At 44.7% G+C, this 18,178-nt stretch overlaps 1 protein-coding gene across 1 annotated transcript in view; it reads right to left on the bottom strand.

The window, feature by feature from the left end:
* Nucleotides 1–410: 410 nt before the first annotated feature.
* Nucleotides 411–18,178, bottom strand: part of PTDSS2 (phosphatidylserine synthase 2) — a 51,170-nt gene continuing 33,402 nt past the window's right edge. The window contains exons 10-12 of the mRNA XM_070766118.1: nucleotides 17,090–17,235; nucleotides 4,007–4,192; nucleotides 411–2,408 (exon numbers count right to left, since the gene is read on the bottom strand). Of these exons, the coding sequence (XP_070622219.1) occupies nucleotides 2,264–2,408; nucleotides 4,007–4,192; nucleotides 17,090–17,235 (477 nt within the window). The 3' untranslated portion in view covers nucleotides 411–2,263. The remainder of the gene's footprint in view (nucleotides 2,409–4,006; nucleotides 4,193–17,089; nucleotides 17,236–18,178) is intronic.

Below are 18,178 nucleotides of genomic sequence, written 5' to 3' on the forward strand. Positions count from 1 at the left end.
TGTAATGGCGTGCCGTTGCCAGCTGGTCTTCTGGTTTCTGGCACACACAGCTGGTCTTCAGGTTTCCGATGCTCTGCGCATTCCGGTTTGGGCACTCGGTGCCAAAAAGGTTTGCCATCACTGTTGTAGAGCATTCTATAATAATGTGCTATATACTATTATAATAATATAGTATGTAATAAAGTAAGCATGAGAAAAATAAAGTGTTGGTGTTAAACAGGAAATAAGACAGGTTGAGATTCTGAAAAATAAACCTGGGACATTTAAAAAACAAATGCAATGTATGATGGTGAGGTAGAAACAAAAACAACACAAATTTGACCTGATAACCTGGGTTATGTGTGTATGTAAAACTACATGTGACATGAGAACCACTTCCCTTCCCAAATCAAGTTTGTAACTCAGAAGCATACCAGCAAATACTCTTTTATTACATTTGTTCAATTAGCCATACTATAATTTTAAGACTGTTTCATGAACATAAAGATCAGTATGAAAGTAATGGTTTGAGAGTAAGTCAACTTCAATTTTGAAAACAAAAGTAGCATTTTTCACATACTTCAGTTTTTACACAATTACTTCCTCAACAAAAACCAAAACAAAACAAAATTATTTTCAAGTTTTTCCCCATTGCACTTGTTACCACCAGAATTACATGAAAGACTTTACAATACAAAATTACAAAGAGGGGCAGAATCTACTAGTACAAAACAGATCGAGACTATGTAAATCTTAAATTGAAATGTACTAGGTACTCAATGAAGATTTCAACCTGTGGCTTCTACTGAACTTTTCAACATTCATTTACCGGTAAATGGATTTTTTTTTTCATGAAAGCATCCTTTGTTTAAGAGTAGAATATTAGTGGTATTCTGGAAACAAGGCAAGGAAAGACTTACTTTGCAGTTCAAGTATTATAAAAGGGTGCCAAGATCTATGCCTTGTGCTTTAAGTAGCGGCACTTTGAGATCGTACAGGGAGAAAGAGGCAAGTAGAAATACAGCATTTTAGCTTATATTGCATGTCCAAAGAATAAAACATTTCAAAATAAATTCCCTCAAGTCTAATTATTTGAGATCCAATTACAGTGTTAAGATAAAAATCATTGTTACTTGTAAATTAATTAGATCTAGCTGTTTTAAAAATATGAAAACAAAATATGAACAATTCAAGATGTTCATAAAACACACATTATTTTGTGACAAGCAAGACAGCTGCTGCTCTTGGTCTAGAGGCTTGAGAGATGATAATATACTTCTATCAACATTTAGTGGCTGATTATGCCCTTACCACTTGCCCATAAATTTTCCTGTCTTAATTTCTACAACAGAGAAGGGCAACTCCCATTATCCAGCACAGGTAGCCATGCTTGCTGGACTGATGAGAACTGTTTGATAATATCTTGAAAGGACACTTGGGCCCATCCCTATTCTAGAAGCTTAAAAAAGTGATTCGAAACATCCATGTCATATATTTTGGTTTATTCGACAGAGGAGCAACACCGACATACGGTCCTGGCAAGAATAGTAAGTATCTCATTTGCAGAAGAATAAAACTAAGGTTCACTTTGATTCATATGACTAAGACTAGGACACATTTCTACCTGCTTTTGCTTTCATTTTCATTATTTGGCTAATCAGCATCTTTTCTAAAGAGATGCCTTTCCTAAAGAGACAGTCAACAAAGAGGTATTTGAGAGTGTAATGTACTAGCCAGTTGTTCAAAGTAAAGCACCTTTATCCAGGCAGTTAAATTCAGGACTTTCAAAGGCTGGCTGCAGTAGTGTACTGTGCAAATTTTGCAGTTTGTTCTCATACTTCAGTTGCATCCCTCTTTTTTGTATTGTTAAATGAACCATAAGAACAAGAACATGAATTATCACTATAGCTTAAACTAGTTTCAGCAGAAAACATCAAACTGCTTTTCACAGTGCACCGATTTATTTCATAAAACATGTTCATGATGACCCAAATGGTAACAGTTTTCCAGAATGGGGAGGCTGCCTTTGTATCGGTTAAAGCCTCCCCAATCGTCCTCTTTGTGAGGTGGCACCCACATTTGCCACACATGGTTTGAGGTTCCCCTGTGGAAAGAGCACTACTTCTACAGTTAGTTGTAAACACTTTCCTCAAAGAGATTAAGTGGCATCTTTTTCAAAAGGATTCTCACACATGAGAAAACATTGAAAATTACAAAATGAGGGAGGGTTAAACTTGCAAATCAAGAAAATCAACCCTCTTAGCCCTTCACCGGTTACTCAGGATCAAAGTTTTTTCTCCCTTAGTTTATTCTTCGGGTGCTCATTTATCAGTACAGATTGTCCATCACCATTGCTTAAATACTTATCCTTTCCAAATTTATGTTCTTGCTTTTGCCTTCTTATCTCTTTATACCGTAAGGTGATGTCACTGAAACAAACAAAAAATAAGACTATTTTTACCGGTACTTTTAAAAAAAGCAATAAACCTTTGTACCTCCTTTCATTTCTCTAAAACAATTGTAAACTAGGTTTTGAGAATATCAAGTGCCTCTTAGTACTGTTTAAAAAGTACTATATGTTTTAATCAGCCTTCCAAATAAACAAACTGGGACATGATCCACACTCAACTCCCCCCATCCCCCAACCAAACTCTTTGGAGACTTAACACAAAGCAGAAATGTCTGGGCAGCACTTCAGATCTGAACTCCAAAAAGTATTTCAAGGCATGTGGGAGAATGAACATAGCATCTCCCTGCAATACCTTTAAGCAGCTATATCGTTTCCTGGAACCCAGTGCTGCTACATGATCCAAATGAAAGAGTTATGATCCCCAAAATATGTTTATGTGGCACCTTGAAAGTGAATCCAAAGCAAGTTATCTTTCTGACCTCCTTTCTCAAAGATGGGGAGAATAAGATGGCCTAGCCAGATGGAATACATTCTGCTAAGCAGAACCTTATATCCCAGGGCCATGATAATGAACTTATGGCATGCGTGCCATAGGTGGCACATGGAACCATCTCTGTGGGCACATGAGCCATTGCCCTAGGTCACCTCCACTGTACATGTGCGCCACACCAGCCGATTTTCAGCTGGCCTCAACCCTCCAAGGAGTGCCCACGTGGCCTGTTTTGGATGCCAGTTAAGTACATGGCTCGCGTGGAGGCTGTGGGAGGGTGAAAAAAAGATCTCCTGGAAGTCCGGAATGGACTATTTCTGGCCTCCGGAAGCTTCAGGGAAGTCTGCTAGGCCCAAAACTAGATGTGGGGAGTCGTGCACACATGCACAGGGGGGCAGAGCAGCACAGGGGGTTGCACATGAATGCACAGGGGGCGGCGCAGCATGGGAAGGTCGGGGATATTGCATTTATTTATTTATTTATTTATTAATTAATTAATTAATTAATTAATTATTTGGGTTTGTGTGCCGCCCCTCTGGGTGTGGGCATGCACATGTGTGCCATTGCATGTGCACATGCATTTTCAGTACCCAAGGGGGAAAAGGTTAGCCGTCCCTGTCCTAGGGTATGCTATGGGATATCTTTCTGTCCAATTTCTCTATTTTGATAAGAAAGAGCAAGAAATCTTCTAGATAAGAAATTTCATTTGAGGGATTAGTTCAGTATACTAACTCTTTCTCTCTTCTTCCTTGGATCTAGAGTCGCCTTATTGATGAGATGGGCGGCATATAATTTAATAAACAAACATCTAATGGGAATAGTTTGCTTCTTTCAGAATCATACAGCAACTTTGTGTTAGAATTATTATATTTTATATTTTGTATTTTATAATTATTATTCACTAGTGTTATAATAATTATTAAAGGTCTTTAATCGACAGGTTACCTGACAGTCCACAAGAAAGTCAATTTCTATTAGTGAGTCTCCCAACTTTGGCATCTTGAAAATATGGATGTTTGTTCATGTGTTTAATAACTTTTGTCATATCATAGTATTTTAAAATTCCCATTCAAACAACCTAAAGATTACAATCCCAGCTAGATAGTCAAGAATCAAATTTTGCTTACTGAATGAAAAAGCGCCAAACTGTCCACGCAAGCACAAGCATGATTCCAAGGATCCAACATTGAGTAATGTAGAAAGGAAGTGACAGTGTTAAAGTGTATGGATCGTATTTTACCACTATGAGGAACTCTGTAGCTGTGATAGCAGCAACCAGCCAAGCCTGCTGACCCAACTTCTTATGGAATTTCCTGCAATAAAACAAAAGGAGTAGCATATAGGTATGTACATACCAGTGAAGGGCTACTAAAAATTTTACTACCACACTGTGGGTGTGGCTACAGGACACCCTGCATTTTTTTTCAACATGTTTCAGTGCAAATTGGGTGCTCTGGGGTGGAGCTCCATTTTCGCTACCGCACTGCGTTCCCCCCAATCCGGGCAGTAGCCCACCCCTGATCTGTACCCAAAATATTATTCACAAGGCAAATCCAGAACATGGATTATCTTGAAAATTTGCTGATTAAACTGAATTACTTCAGTTAATATCAATTTCATTCAATAATATTATAAAAATGTTATCTTGAAATGCTTCCCTATGCCATACCTAGGAAGCATAGCTTCAGAAGCAACTGCCTTTCTTTCAGACAGATTCTTATGTGCCCTAAAATCAGAGGCTGAAATCCTAGTAAAATATTTGATGGAGTGAATTACAGTCCACAAAACGTTACCCCATAAATAACTATCTATCATACACAAATAACTGTCTATGATACATAAATGTCTATGATACATAAATAACTGTCTATCATACATAAAGTGGTGGCTCTGACCCTCTGGAATCAACTCCCCCCAGAGATTAGGACTGCCCCCACCCTCCTTGCCTTTCGTAAACTCCTTAAAACGCACCTCTGTTGTCAGGCTTGGGGAAACTGAGACATCTCCCCTTGCCTATGTAGTTTTGTGCATGATATGACTGTATGTATTTTATATATTGGGGTTTTTCTTTTTAGACTTTTTAATGTAAAACTGTTATTTTAGATTTTAAATTATTAGATTTGTTACCATGTATTGTTTTTATCACTGTTGTGAGCCGCCCCGAGTCTACGGAGGGGGCGGCATACAAATCTAATAATTAAGTAAGTAAGTAAGTAAGTAAGTAAGTAAGTAAGTAGGTAGGTAGGTAGGTAGGTAGGTAGGTAAGTAAGTAAGTAAGTAAGTCAGTCAGTCAGTCAGTAAATAAATAAATAAATAACTGTCTATCATACATAAATAACTGTCTGTCATACAAATATATTAACCAACCTTATTCTAGTGGTTTATTTACAACGGACATTTCATTCCCCAAAGCATTCCAAAACAACAAGCTGATCTCTTACATGGCCAAGATGTCTGGACAGCCGTTATGGCTTCCCCTACAACAGCTGGCTCTGGCCTTTCCAGCTTGGCAGTCTGGCAGGGAGATGGAGGGGAGATCATTCCCTGTGAATGACGGGTGTGCAAGTGAGCATATTCAGCTCCAATTGCGAAGCAACAGGTGCACACACTGCTCACACAAATGGAGCTTTTCACATAAGCGTGATCACCTGCTGCTTGTGCAAGTAGAGCTGTGCACGTTTCCCCCCAACAATTGTGCAACCTGGTTCCAAAGATAGTGGGCAGCGGTCTGGTGGTTGGAGACCCTTGCCCTTCAAAATCTGTATGCTTCTGTGTGGTTTTTTGGTTGAGTTCTGGGGCAAGAGGGACAATGCTAGGAAGATTGAGCAGGGTATGTGCATACTTCATACCCAAGATGCTGGTAAAGGGAGCAAGCAGGGAGGTGAGACACTGCAAAGATCTGTGTAGCAGCTTGACAGTTTGCTAGCACAGCAGCTTAAAGATTGGTAGGCTAGGACGATGCTCAAAAGTTTGAATAGAAAGGCATGATTAATGTGGATGGGAGGAAGAGCGCTGAGAAATTGGAGTATATATGCTGGCTGTTATATTCTGCAATAACAGATTGGAAATTTATTTTCCCCAGCCTGGCTTCTGGCCCATCCTGTACTTCTTTGCTGACAACTGTTGAAAAAATAGCAATAACTTCTAACTAAAGTTAGAAGAAGAAGTGATGCTACATGGAGTGCTATTTCTAAATGCTTGTGACCAGAGTATCAGAAAGAAGGAAGGAAGGAAGGAAAGAAGGAAGGAAGGAAGGAAGGAAGGAAGGAAGGAAGGCCATAGAGGTGGGTAGGTATTTAACAAGAGACAGATTCCAACAGACTCTTGAACAATCTGTTAAGAATGGTATATAAGTAGTTATGGTTAATTAGTTCACGGAAGAGCAATGAATACCAAACAGACAACGCGTATGATAAAGAATAATGTAGTGTGTCATAAGGAACCGACACTGAGAAGTTCGAGATTGTGCATTGAATACCAAACAAACGATGGGTACTGGGACAAAAATTTCATGTCAATATTCATTGTTCGGTTCCAAACCTATTTAGTATAAAGGTACCACTGTATTTAACTGTAGGCAATACAGTGCTCCCCCGGTTATTGCGTCCCCGACCATTGCGAACAGGGTAATTCGCGATTTTTCAACCCGGAAGTCAAAATACCATCTACGCATGCGTGCCGGGCACGCATGCGTAGATGGCAGCGGCTTCCCTGGGTCTTCCCCCTCTTGCTGGCGTCAGCGAGGAGTTTCCCCACCGCCCACGCAAACTCCTCGCTGCCGCTCGCCCGCCCTTCGCCTGCCCACGCCGTTCGCTCCCCCCTCTTGCTGGCGGGAGGGCGAGAAGCCCTCCCCAGCACCCGCTCGCCCGCCCTTCGCCGCTCGCCCGCCCTTCGCCCTGGCGGAGAAATTCCAGCCCCCACCTGGTCCCACCCGATCCTCCTCCCTGAGGCAGCTCGCCCTCCCATGGCCGCTTCCTCCACCCTCCATTGCAAGCCCTCGCCACCGCAGCCAACGCGCGCTGCGATCTTCAAGCCCGGCTCCTTTCGTCCCAGCATCCCGGGCCAAGCAGCTGCCTTCCGTGACTGAGCCTGGCTGGCCCGGAAGATCGTAGCGCGCGTTGGCTGCAGCGGCAAGCGAAGCCAAGCCGGCAGCAATGTCGCCGCCGGTGCAGCCAACGCGCGCTACGATCTTCCGGGCGAGCCAGGCTCAGCGGATCAAGGCAGCCGCTTGGGCCGAGAGGAGCCGGCCTTGATCCGCTGAGCCTGGCTGGCCCGGAAGATCGTAGCGCGCGTTGGCGGATCAAGGCCGGCTCCTCTCGGCCCAAGCGGCTGCCTTCCGTCACTGAGCCTGGCTCGCCCGGAAGATCGTAGCGCGCGTTGGCTGCAGCGGCGAGCGATGTCGCCGCCGGTGCAGCCAACGCGCGCTACGATCTTCCGGGCGAGCCAGGCTCAGCGGATCAAGGCAGCCGCTTGGGCCGAGAGGAGCCGGCCTTGATCCGCTGAGCCTGGCTGGCCCGGAAGATCGTAGCGCGCGTTGGCGGATCAAGGCCGGCTCCTCTCGGCCCAAGCGGCTGCCTTCCGTCACTGAGCCTGGCTCGCCCGGAAGATCGTAGCCCGCGTTGGCTGCAGCGGCGAGCGATGTCGCCGCCGGTGCAGCCAACGCGCGCTATGATCTTCCGGGCGAGCCAGGCTCAGTGGATCAAGGCAGCCGCTTGGGCCGAGAGGAGCCGGCCTTGATCCGCTGAGCCTGGCTGGCCCGGAAGATCGTAGCGCGCGTTGGCGGATCAAGGCCGGCTCCTCTCGGCCCAAGCGGCTGCCTTCCGTCACTGAGCCTGGCTCGCCCGGAAGATCGTAGCGCGCGTTGGCTGCAGCGGCGAGCGATGTCCAGTTTTGGCTGCGGGGGGAGAAGTAGGACTTTCCTAACTCCCTCGCCCCGCAGCCAAAACTCAAAGCCTGTCTCCGGAAGATCGCCGCTCGTGTCCTGGCTAAACCGGGCAGCAGGAGACAGGCGGTGGGCTGGGAGCCGCAGGCGAAAGGAGCTCGGGCATTGTTCTCCGGACCCTGCCCGCAGCCTGGAGAGGGAAAGGGCCGCCGCGGGGCTGAGCGGGCGGGGTCCGGAGAACAATGCCTGGCGCCGCGCTCCGATGCCCGAGCTCCTTTCGCCTGCGGCTCCCAGTAGCACTTTGAATCCAGCAGCTTCTGCTGGATACAGGCGGTGGGTGGGATGAGCGGCGCGGAAGCCAGGGGCTGTGGCAGCGGCGGGATTCAAAGGGATTCAAGGCTAACTTCTGCGCTTGGCTTGAGGACTCAGCTCGGAAGCTGCACGGGTGTTTTAAAAGGTCTCCGCCGGCATGGGGGGCTTCCTACCACCTCCCGAACCCCCAACTCGGGTTTGGGGGGGTGCTAAGAAGCCCCCCATGCCGGCGGAGACCTTTTAAAACACCCGTGCAGCTTCCGAGCTGAGTCCTCAATCTTCGGCTCCTCGCTAGCGCTGCGGAAGTAAAAACACCATCTGCACATGCGCAGATGGTGTTTGTACTTCCGCAGCGCTACTTCGCGAAAACCCGCTCGTTGCGGGGGTTCCTGGAACGGAACCCTCGCAACGAGCGGGGGATCACTGTATTATTACATTAATACTTTAGGTTTTTAATAAAGAAGAGATAGTATCAGTGTTCCCTCTAATTTTTTTTTTTTGGGGGGGGGGCGGAAAAGTATAGTGTCTGAGCTGCAGTCCCTTCGGGACTGGGTGGCACAGAAATAATAAATAAATAAACAAACAAACAAACGAAAAACCCACCCTGTTTTGCCTCAGAGAAGTTCAAAATAAAATACTGTACTGTGTGTCTATAACAGTGAGCTCATAATAGGGCAACTCTATCAATATCAAAATGCCACTTAAATAGTTGAGCTAGTTTCAAACTAGATTTTGATTTTCTTTCTCTCTTCCTTACTTCCATTCTTTTTCTTTCTCTTTTCCTTCCTCTCTTTTTTCTATCTGTTTCTCTCTCTTCCTCTCTTCCTCTCTCTCTCCTTCCCTCTCACTCTTTCCCTCTTGGCTTCTGGGCAGGTTTGAAAAACTTTGAGTTGATGATGATTTTTAAGTGAGCGATTGCTCACTGCTCAGCTTAGAGGGAACTATGGATAGAATGAGCGTTGACTCACCTGATACGCTCTTTCTCTTGGTAGAGGAGTCGACAGTCAGGATGGGTTGTACTCGCTTGTAAGAGGCGTGTCCGAGTCATAGAAGTATAAAAAGGCTGGATCCGCCCACAGACCCAGTTTTGATGACGTAACTGAAAACACTGACTCGGAGTGGCAGCACAACTCAGACTCCTAGATTCAACTAATTCCAAAAAGACCCCCCCATGAACTATGTACAGGAAAACTTCTTCAGCTCTACATTGAAGAGGATAAGAAAACAAGGAAGGAAGAAAAAGGTAGACAAGGGGAGGGAACTGACTGTCGACTCCTCTACCAAGAGAAAGAGCGTATCAGGTGAGTCAACGCTCATTCTCCTTGGAGGGAGGAGTCGACAGTCAGGATGGGACATGTCAAAGTTATTGTCCCGAGGGATGGGTAACTTCCACTACTTGTTGTAGGACCCTCCGCCCAAAGGCCGCCTGTGCTGAGGCAAATTTATCGATCTTATAGTGGCGGATAAAAGGAGTGAGAGAGGTCCAGGTAGCCGCCTTGCATAAGTCCTCCAGGGGGCATTGAGTGGCCCAGGCCGCCGAGGAAGCCGCACTCCTAGTGGAGTGTGCGGTTATGCCTAGAGGCCTCTGGACGCCCTCGTCATAGGCTTTGGCAATGGCCCCACGGATCCATCGACCAATGGTGGACGAAGAAGCTTTGAGGCCGATCTTTTGAGGGGAGAAAAAAATAAACAGGGCCTCAGATTGCCTGATGGGCCGTGTTCTTTTCAAGTAAACACGAAGAGCTCTCCTCACGTCAAGCGTGTGCCATCTGCATTCCGAAGGGTGAGAAGGTCGGGAGCAGAAGGTTGGTAGAATAATGTCCTGACTCTAGTGGAAAATCGAATTGATTTTGGGGAGGAAGGACGGGTCAAGGCGGAGGACTACTTTGTCTTGGTGAAAAAGGCATAGGTCCTCTCTGACAGATAATGCTGCTAACTCGGATATCCGTCTGGCCGTTGTGATGGCAATTAGGAAAGATACCTTGAAGGAGAGATATCGTAGAGAAGCCTCTTGTAGAGGCTCATAAGGAGGCTCTGTTAACGAATACAACACCTTTGGGAGGTCCCAAGTGGGGAAACGGTGGACCACAGGGGGGTGCGAGTTGGAAACGCCCCTGAGGAATCTGGACACCAAAGGAACATGAGCAAGGGATATCCAGGTGCCACAAGCGATGATGGAGGAAAGAGCTGCAGTTTGCCGCTTAACAGTATTCGGAGAGAGACCCTTATCTAGGCCGTGTTTTAGAAATTTAAGGACCTTTGAGAGGGGAATGCGAATTGGAGACAATCCTTGGAACTCACACCAGGAGCAAAAGGTTTTCCAGGTTGAGGAGTAAATACGCTCCGTGGAAGGTTTGCGAGCCTTATGAATATAATCAATGACATCGTTGTCAAAATCCTGACTCCTCAGGATGCTCCGCTCAAAAGCCAGGCGGTCAAGCGGCACCTGCTTAGGTCCGGGTGTAGGAGGGACCCCTGGGAGAGCAGATGAGGATTCACTGGTATTTGCCATGGCTCCATCACCGACAACATTTTTAAGTCCGCAAACCAGGGTTGCCTGGGCCATAAGGGAGCTATCAATATTACCTCCGCTTGCTCCTCCAATATCTTGTGGATGACCTGGGGGAGGATAGGTAATGGAGGAAAGGCGTACAGTAGTCCCCTGGGCCAGGGGCAGTGGAGGGCATCGTAGTTCTCCGCCCCCTGGGACGGGAAGTGGGAGAAGAAGCGGGGAAGTTGGGTGTTGAGAGGGGAAGCAAACAGATCTATTAATGGTTTGCCGAACCTCATTGAGATTTGCTGAAAAACTCTCGGATCTAATTTCCACTCCGTTTGCTTTACTGTTGCCCGGCTGAGGGCATCCGCCTGTATGTTGTCTGTCCCCGATATGTGTTCCGATCGGAGAGAGGACAAGTGTCTCTCTGCCCAGAGGCCGATCTTCTTGGTCTCTAGCATCAGAATCCTGGACCTGGTGCCCCCTTGACGGTTGATATATGCCTTGGTGGCCATATTGTCGGTCCTGATGAGGACGTCCTGTCCGGCAATCAGGTGGCTGAAGCTCTTGAGGGCCAGGAAAACTGTGTGTAACTCCAGCCAGTTGATGGGGCAGGAAGACTGGCTTGTGTCCCAAAGGCCCTGGGTCTGCTGCTGGCCGCAATGAGCTCCCCATCCTGACAGACTGGCGTCCGTGGTGATGGTTACGGTGGGGGAGGATCGGAACAGGGTGCCGTCCTCGATGGCTCCGGACTTCCACCACGTCAGGGATCTTTGGACCTGTGGAGGAAGATGGGTTCGTCTTGGCAAGTGGGCCTGTCCAAGCTTTTGGAAGGGAAGTAGAAACCACTGGAGATCTCGAGAGTGAAGTCTAGCCCAGGGAACAATGGAAAAGCAGGAAACCATCTTCCCTAACAAGGAAGAAAGGGAGGAGAGGGTGGGGAAAGGGTCGCCCTGGATTAGGGATGCCAACCCCCTAATGCTACTTATCCGCTCAGGGGAGAGACTTACTAGCCCCACTGAGGAGTTGATAACTGTACCCAAATGAAGGATGGAGGTAGCAGGGGTGAGATGGCTTTTCTGGATATTAATAGAAAAACCGTGAGCCGTAAGGACCTCGACAGTGGTCTTCAAGTGGTCCTGAGCTAGGCTAAAGGACTTCGCTAATACCAGGATGTCATCTAAATAGAATTGAAGACGAATGGGTATAGATCTAAGATGGGCAGCTAAAACTGATAAAATCTTGGTGAAAACCCGGGGGGCTGAGGATAGGCCAAAAGGAAGGGCCCGGTACTGAAAATGCCTTCCGGCATAGGAGAAACGAAGGAACCTACGGTGTTCCTTAGCTATGAGGATATGTAAATAGGCTTCAGTTAGGTCCAAAGAGGCCATGAAGTCTCCCCTTCTGATGCAGGCTAAGATAGTTTTAAGAGAGTGCATCTTAAACTTGTGATATCTTATATACAGGTTAAGGCGTTTCAGATCCAGAATAGGTCTCCAGCCCCCCGAGGATTTGGGGACAAGGAAGAGAATAGAATAAAAACCTTGGCCCTGAAATTCAGGGGGGACGGGCTGAATGGCCCGAATGTCTAACAGGTGCTGTATGGCCTGGTCCATTAGAGCCCTCTTAGAGGGATCTTTGGGAATAGAACAGGCAATGAAGAAGGAGGGGGGAGGAGAAAGAAACTCCAAATGTAAACCCTTTGCCACTGTATTGAGAACCCAGGAGTCTGAGGAAATAGCAGACCAATGGGAGGCAAACTTAGCAAGGCGACCACCGATGGGAACTGAAAGGGGATCAGGGTGGGGGATATCACCACCTACTTCTTCGGCCCTGACGGCTACCTGCAGATCCGCGAAAGGGACGCTTGGTTCCTCTGCCTCTAGAGTTCTTGTCCTGGTCATTGCGAGGTTTGTAGCTCTGTTGAGCTGAGCCTCTATAGTAGGAGAAGGATTGATCCGCCTGACGAAAAGGTCGACGATAGTAAGGAGATGGACGCTGAAAGGATTTCTTCTGGCTCGAGGGTAGGATCTTCTTTTTTGTCCTTAGAGTCGATGAGGAAGGGCTCCAGGACATCACCAAAAAGGTTCTTACCCTTGTATTCTGCTGTAGCAAAACGCCACTTGTGTTTAATATCCACTTGCCACTTCTTGAGCCAGGTCATCCTCCTGGCCGCTATTGAGGAGGCCATGGTTTTGGCTGCAAACCGTGAGGTATACAGAGTAGTGTCTGCAAGTAGTTGACAGGTGGCAAACATCTTGTTCAGGCTTTGTTGGGCTGAAATGTCAGAAGCCGGAATCAATTCCTGCAACTGTCTGACATAGATGAGCATGGTCCTAGCGAAAAAGGAAGAGGTTGTAGCTCCTTTGATAGCCCAAGCAGCGGATTGATGACTCTTCTGTAGGAGCTGATCAATTTTACGGTCTTCTCCCTTTAGAAGATCCTCCTCCTTTCCCGGTAGGTTCTCTGAGGAATGAAGGGCAAGAACTGAAAAGTCTATAGCAGGGGGTTCCAGGAAGGAAGCGAGCTCCGGAGCTACATTAAAAAATCTCTTCTCTAGATTAGAAGGAGCTGGACCTGCCGCCGGGTTTAGGCATTGTTTAGTAATGGTCTCTACGAAGAGGGGCGGAGCCGGTATTATGTCTTGCTCCTCCGTGTAAGGATTCCACAGGGTCTCCACCTGGGAAGCGGAAGGTTGAGTTTGAGTGGGTGGAGTTGTGAGACCAGCAGTTGAACGAGCCTTCAACAAAATGGTAGAAAACAACTCTGCTGGGAATAAGGCTGCTGATATAGGTAAAGCTGGGGAAGCTTCTTCGTCCTCAGACAGACCGGCATGACCCCCCTCTGGAGGTTCCTTGTCAGAAGAATCCAACTCCTCAGCCGAGGAATCAGACCAAGAATCTTGGGTAGGTCTGAGGGTAGAGGCCGCAAGGGAAAGAGGGGCCACTGGGGGCGCCGGTACTGGTCTAGAGGGAGTGGTAGTGGGTAAGGTGCTAAGCTTAAGTTCGATGCTGCGTTGAATTGCTGAATCAATCCACCTCTGGATAGCTGCTGCATCAAAGGTTGTTGAAGAGGAAGGGTGGACTTCTGGGGGAGGCGTCGCCTGAGGTATCTGTTGAGAGACCTATGAGGGAGGACCAGGTTGAACTGGAGGTGCAATGAAAATCGTAGGAGAAAGGGGAACTGGGGGTCTAGAAGTGTCTGGGGTTAAATTTTGATTTTGTAAGCCAGCTGGACCCCAAATGCTAGCAGCCAGAGTTACAGCAGACCCAGAAGGGGAAAAGGTAGCTGGAGCCTGATTAGGAATTCTGGGAGTAGGGGAAAGAGCCCTGGCTGCTTTCTCATGAAGACGTTGTAGAGTAAGATCCCTACGCCTCTCTGCTTTTGAGGGTTGAGGAGGAGGGTCCCTGTTTTCTGGAATAGGGGAAAGGAGATCAGAATCCACATGTAGAGGCCTGACAGATTTTTTGGTTCTTTTCCCTCCTGCTTTAGCTAGGTCTGCCATGGCAAGATAGCTAAGGAAGAGGGAAAGGGGAATAAAAAGTAGAGGAAAATTTAGCAAGACAAAGTCCCCTGCAGGGGTCTGTGAGGATAAAATAGGAAACTGTTGAAAATGTGTCTTGCAAGGAAGGGCTAAATATATATATATATGTTGAAAAATAAATAACCTAGCCCCTAATTCTGGAAAAGGATGAATCCTTAAATAGCTATCTCCTTCTTAAGCCTGGTCAAAAAACAGTAGAAACCCAGAAACTTGGGCAAACTACTGAGACCGTTGCAGGATTTGGCCAGAAGATGGCGCCAAAGACCTTAATAATACTGTATAGCCGGCCGAAGCTGAGTCACTAGGATAGTAACTAACGCCTGATAAAAAAGCCGGCAAATTTTTTCTCCTGCGTCATGAAGTATCGGCGTCTTTTAATTCTCTCCCAAGACTCCTGGAAAACCTGGCATGGAGTCAGAAAACTCTCTGGGAGGAAAACAAAGGTAAAATAGAATAAACCCCTTTTGTTTGTTTTTTACCAGAACTGTAACCAGCTCCAGGGGGAATTAGGGGCCACTGTGAGGAACTCGCACGTTGTGCCTAGGAGGAAGGAACGTTGGCAAAGGGGGTCAGACTGTAACCAGTCAGGATCCCTCACCAGGCTTATGGCTTGCCTGCGAGTGGCTCCAAGGCAGCCCTAATGGCTGAAGGAGACAATAGGAGCCAGTGGGGGTGGGGAGGACCCAAAAGCCCTACCCCCCCGCAGATAGAGCTGTACCAAAAGGTCACTGCACTCTACTGCTTCCTCAGGACCAAGTTAAACTGATTAAAAATTGGGATTACTAACCTAATGAAGATTATTTATAAGGAGTCACAGACAAGATAGGTTGTGCTGCACGAGGTGTCTCTGTTAGAAGCGAGTCAAAAAAAACTGGGTCTGTGGGCGGATCCAGCCTTTTTATACTTCTATGACTCGGACACGCCTCTTACAAGCGAGTACAACCCATCCTGACTGTCGACTCCTCCCTCCAAGGAGAATAGCAACTTTGCATAGTTAATTATAAATAAAGAACCTAGGCAGATCATTTTGCTATACCTACAAGGCAGACTTATGTGGGCGAATTCTGACATATCTAACAAAATTCTTAAACATTTTAGTGCCTGTTTTTAAAATTAGTACCTAGTAGTTTTTCCATACCGTATCTAGTTTCTGTTGTTTTAAACCATCACCTAGGAAAAATCTACATGAGGGAATGCTGGAACAATAGCAACTGCTACAGCAAGGAATTTCAATCCTATAGCTCTTTAATCTATTTCCTAATGCAAAGAATCCTGCTGAACTGCATTGTTACATCTCTCCAAATATGACCTTGTATTCTGAATCAGCAAACCAAATACAGAGCTGACCACCTCCCTACAATGACCACCTCCACAAGTTGACCTAATTTTCATAGATTATTGTCATTTTTATTCCAGCTGCTATGTTCCACATATAAAACAAGACAGTCTGCAAAAATATATGACTTATTAGCATTCCTTTACAATCACCAGAGCCCATCCAGAATAGGTAAAGCCAAGGCCTTGAGCCCTTCTTGTACATTTTGTACATTAAAAAAATGGTTTGAAGGAGACCCCCTCCCAAATGCTTGAAATATACATTTCCCCTTAAAAACATCTATACACCACTTCCAAAATGACCCCTTGCCCCGTAGCCCTCAATATATCAGGCAAAAACTGCATGGTGGTGTATTTGAATATCTGAAAATTTGCAGAGCATTCAATGAGAATTTTTGCATCTGAAAGTAGTCTTTTATTTTTAAAAAGTTACATAAATCTTTAAGCCATCTAAAGGAATGGTGTGCTAGAACAGAAGGGAGAAATCTTCATTAATCTTTGAAAATACTCAGAAATAAAAATATGCCTTTATGTATGTTTTATAAAGGAACACTTCTGTAGACATTTTGCTTTTAACTTCCTCCTACTAAGTAGTGTAGAACTGAGGAGATTCTTACGTTTGTGCAGAAATTGAAACTTAAATGGAATTGGGAAATACTGTCAGTAGTCACTTTCTCCGTAATAAACGTTTTAAAAGGTAGGCAATTGTTACACATGGCATCATTTTGGAGATTTTGTTCTTTGATTTCCATATCTTCTATTGACAAAGAATGGTAATACCGTGAATGCGTAATGAGGGTTTGGTGATGGATGAAGTTTCCCTTTTCCAACATTAAGCCATTTGAAGAGAGGGCAAAAAAAATTAAAAGATTCTTTTTCAATTCAAACACAAGGACTGAAAAATGGACCAGAATACTGAAGAGAGAAGTGAGACCTTTTCTTATTTTGAAAGAGGAAGTATATTCCATATCAGTAGGTCCAAAATGAGGGGTCAGAGAATGGTTTGAATGTCATTGCTTAATATCCTGAAATCCAACTAAAATAATCATTTTAGACATTCTTCTCTGCTTTGGGAATCAAAGACCAACAAATGATCTCCATAAGGTTTTGGAATCCTAGATACTAAACACAGACATTTCTCTGATAGTCAGAGATAAAACAGTATGCTGAAAAGTTCAACCGGAAGTCTGCTTCAGGCATTGATTAGTGAGGCCATACTGCTGCAAAATATGAATACTGTAAAGTGCCTTTATAGTTTCAGAAAACCAAGATTAAAAAAATATTTAGGGTAAATCCAGATTTAACAACATCCTCAGACTAAGACATTGCTTTTAAGACACTCTCCAAATTTTTCCTATGCAAAAACAAATTGCATTCCAATTAGTCTGAATCATAAACTTCATTTAAGCTGTTGTACACTACTATACATTTGAAAACGGCATGCAGCAAAGTAATGCAATAAAGCAGAAATATTAGTTTGTCAAGCATTCTATGTCTGAGCCTGGAAAAAAGATAATATACTTTTCTTTGAAATAACACATGGATTCATTCACTATTTTGGTGAATAATGTTTCTCAACAATTTGCAGAAAACATCCCCCATTCTAAAAATAAAGCAACTGAGTTTAAAGAGAAATAACTTACGGATCATCCATGAAATCATAGATCTCTCTCATGGCTACTCCTCCCACATTCACATAAAAGACAAGCCGCAGGAGAACCAAGTAGTGTTCTGGAGGCATCCATAGGACAAATTTCAAGTAAAATGTGTTCAACTCTGCCAATAAAAACTGACACATACCATGCAATCACTTAGGATATTTTCTGTTATTCAAACCTAAAATATATCACAATTCTTCAAAGTGTGTAAATTTGAATGTATGAAATGCTTTGCCAAATAAATATTATCGAAGTTTACAATTTTAACAATGAAAAAAAACTATACAGTAATCTCTCGCTACTTTGCGGTTCATCTTTTGCGGATTCGCTACTTCACAGGTTTTTAAGGGGGGTTTAAATCCATTAAATCCATTGGAAATTTTAAATCCATTAAAAATTCATAAAATTCTTCTACAGTACTGCTGTACTCTATTAAAGAAACTGGTAGGATATCACATGTAGTTCCAGCTGAGAAACATTATAGAATGACTGTTTAATGCAAAGGATGGGCTTTAAAAGTCCAAATACAGTACTCGTTAAATACATAAAAAACTATCTTTCCTCTACTTCATGGAAATTAATTTTTCACGGGTGGTCTTGGAACGCATCCCCCGTGAAAAACGAGGGATTACTGTATTTGTAATCATTACCACCTATATTTTCTTCGATGCTGTTATTTTCCTATTCTCATTTATTACATAATATAAATTTGATAAAATGACTAAGAACTTCAATGTCTAAATGAGATGTGGTTGTCGATGCAACAACTACTGATGTTCTATATTCAAAATTATGGCAGTGAATTTTTAGAAAAAACATAATTATTCAGTACAAATTTACAAACTCAAAACCTCACAGTGATTTTAACCTCCTAATCGTACTATTTTAAGATGGCTGCTTCTTTCATATAAATTGAAAAGATCAAATTTTTAAACAAATGTATTCTAACAATAGGGAGTTGGGTGGCATAAAAATTGAATAAATATATAAAGTCAGATTATCATTCAAGATGACCAATTTTGACAAATGCAGGAAAAATGTTCTTCTTTCCTTTTTCCACAGATTAAACAGAAA

This window comes from Erythrolamprus reginae, chromosome 1 (genome assembly GCF_031021105.1).
Source record: "Erythrolamprus reginae isolate rEryReg1 chromosome 1, rEryReg1.hap1, whole genome shotgun sequence".
In the NCBI taxonomy this organism is placed as follows: Eukaryota; Metazoa; Chordata; class Lepidosauria; order Squamata; family Dipsadidae; genus Erythrolamprus; species Erythrolamprus reginae.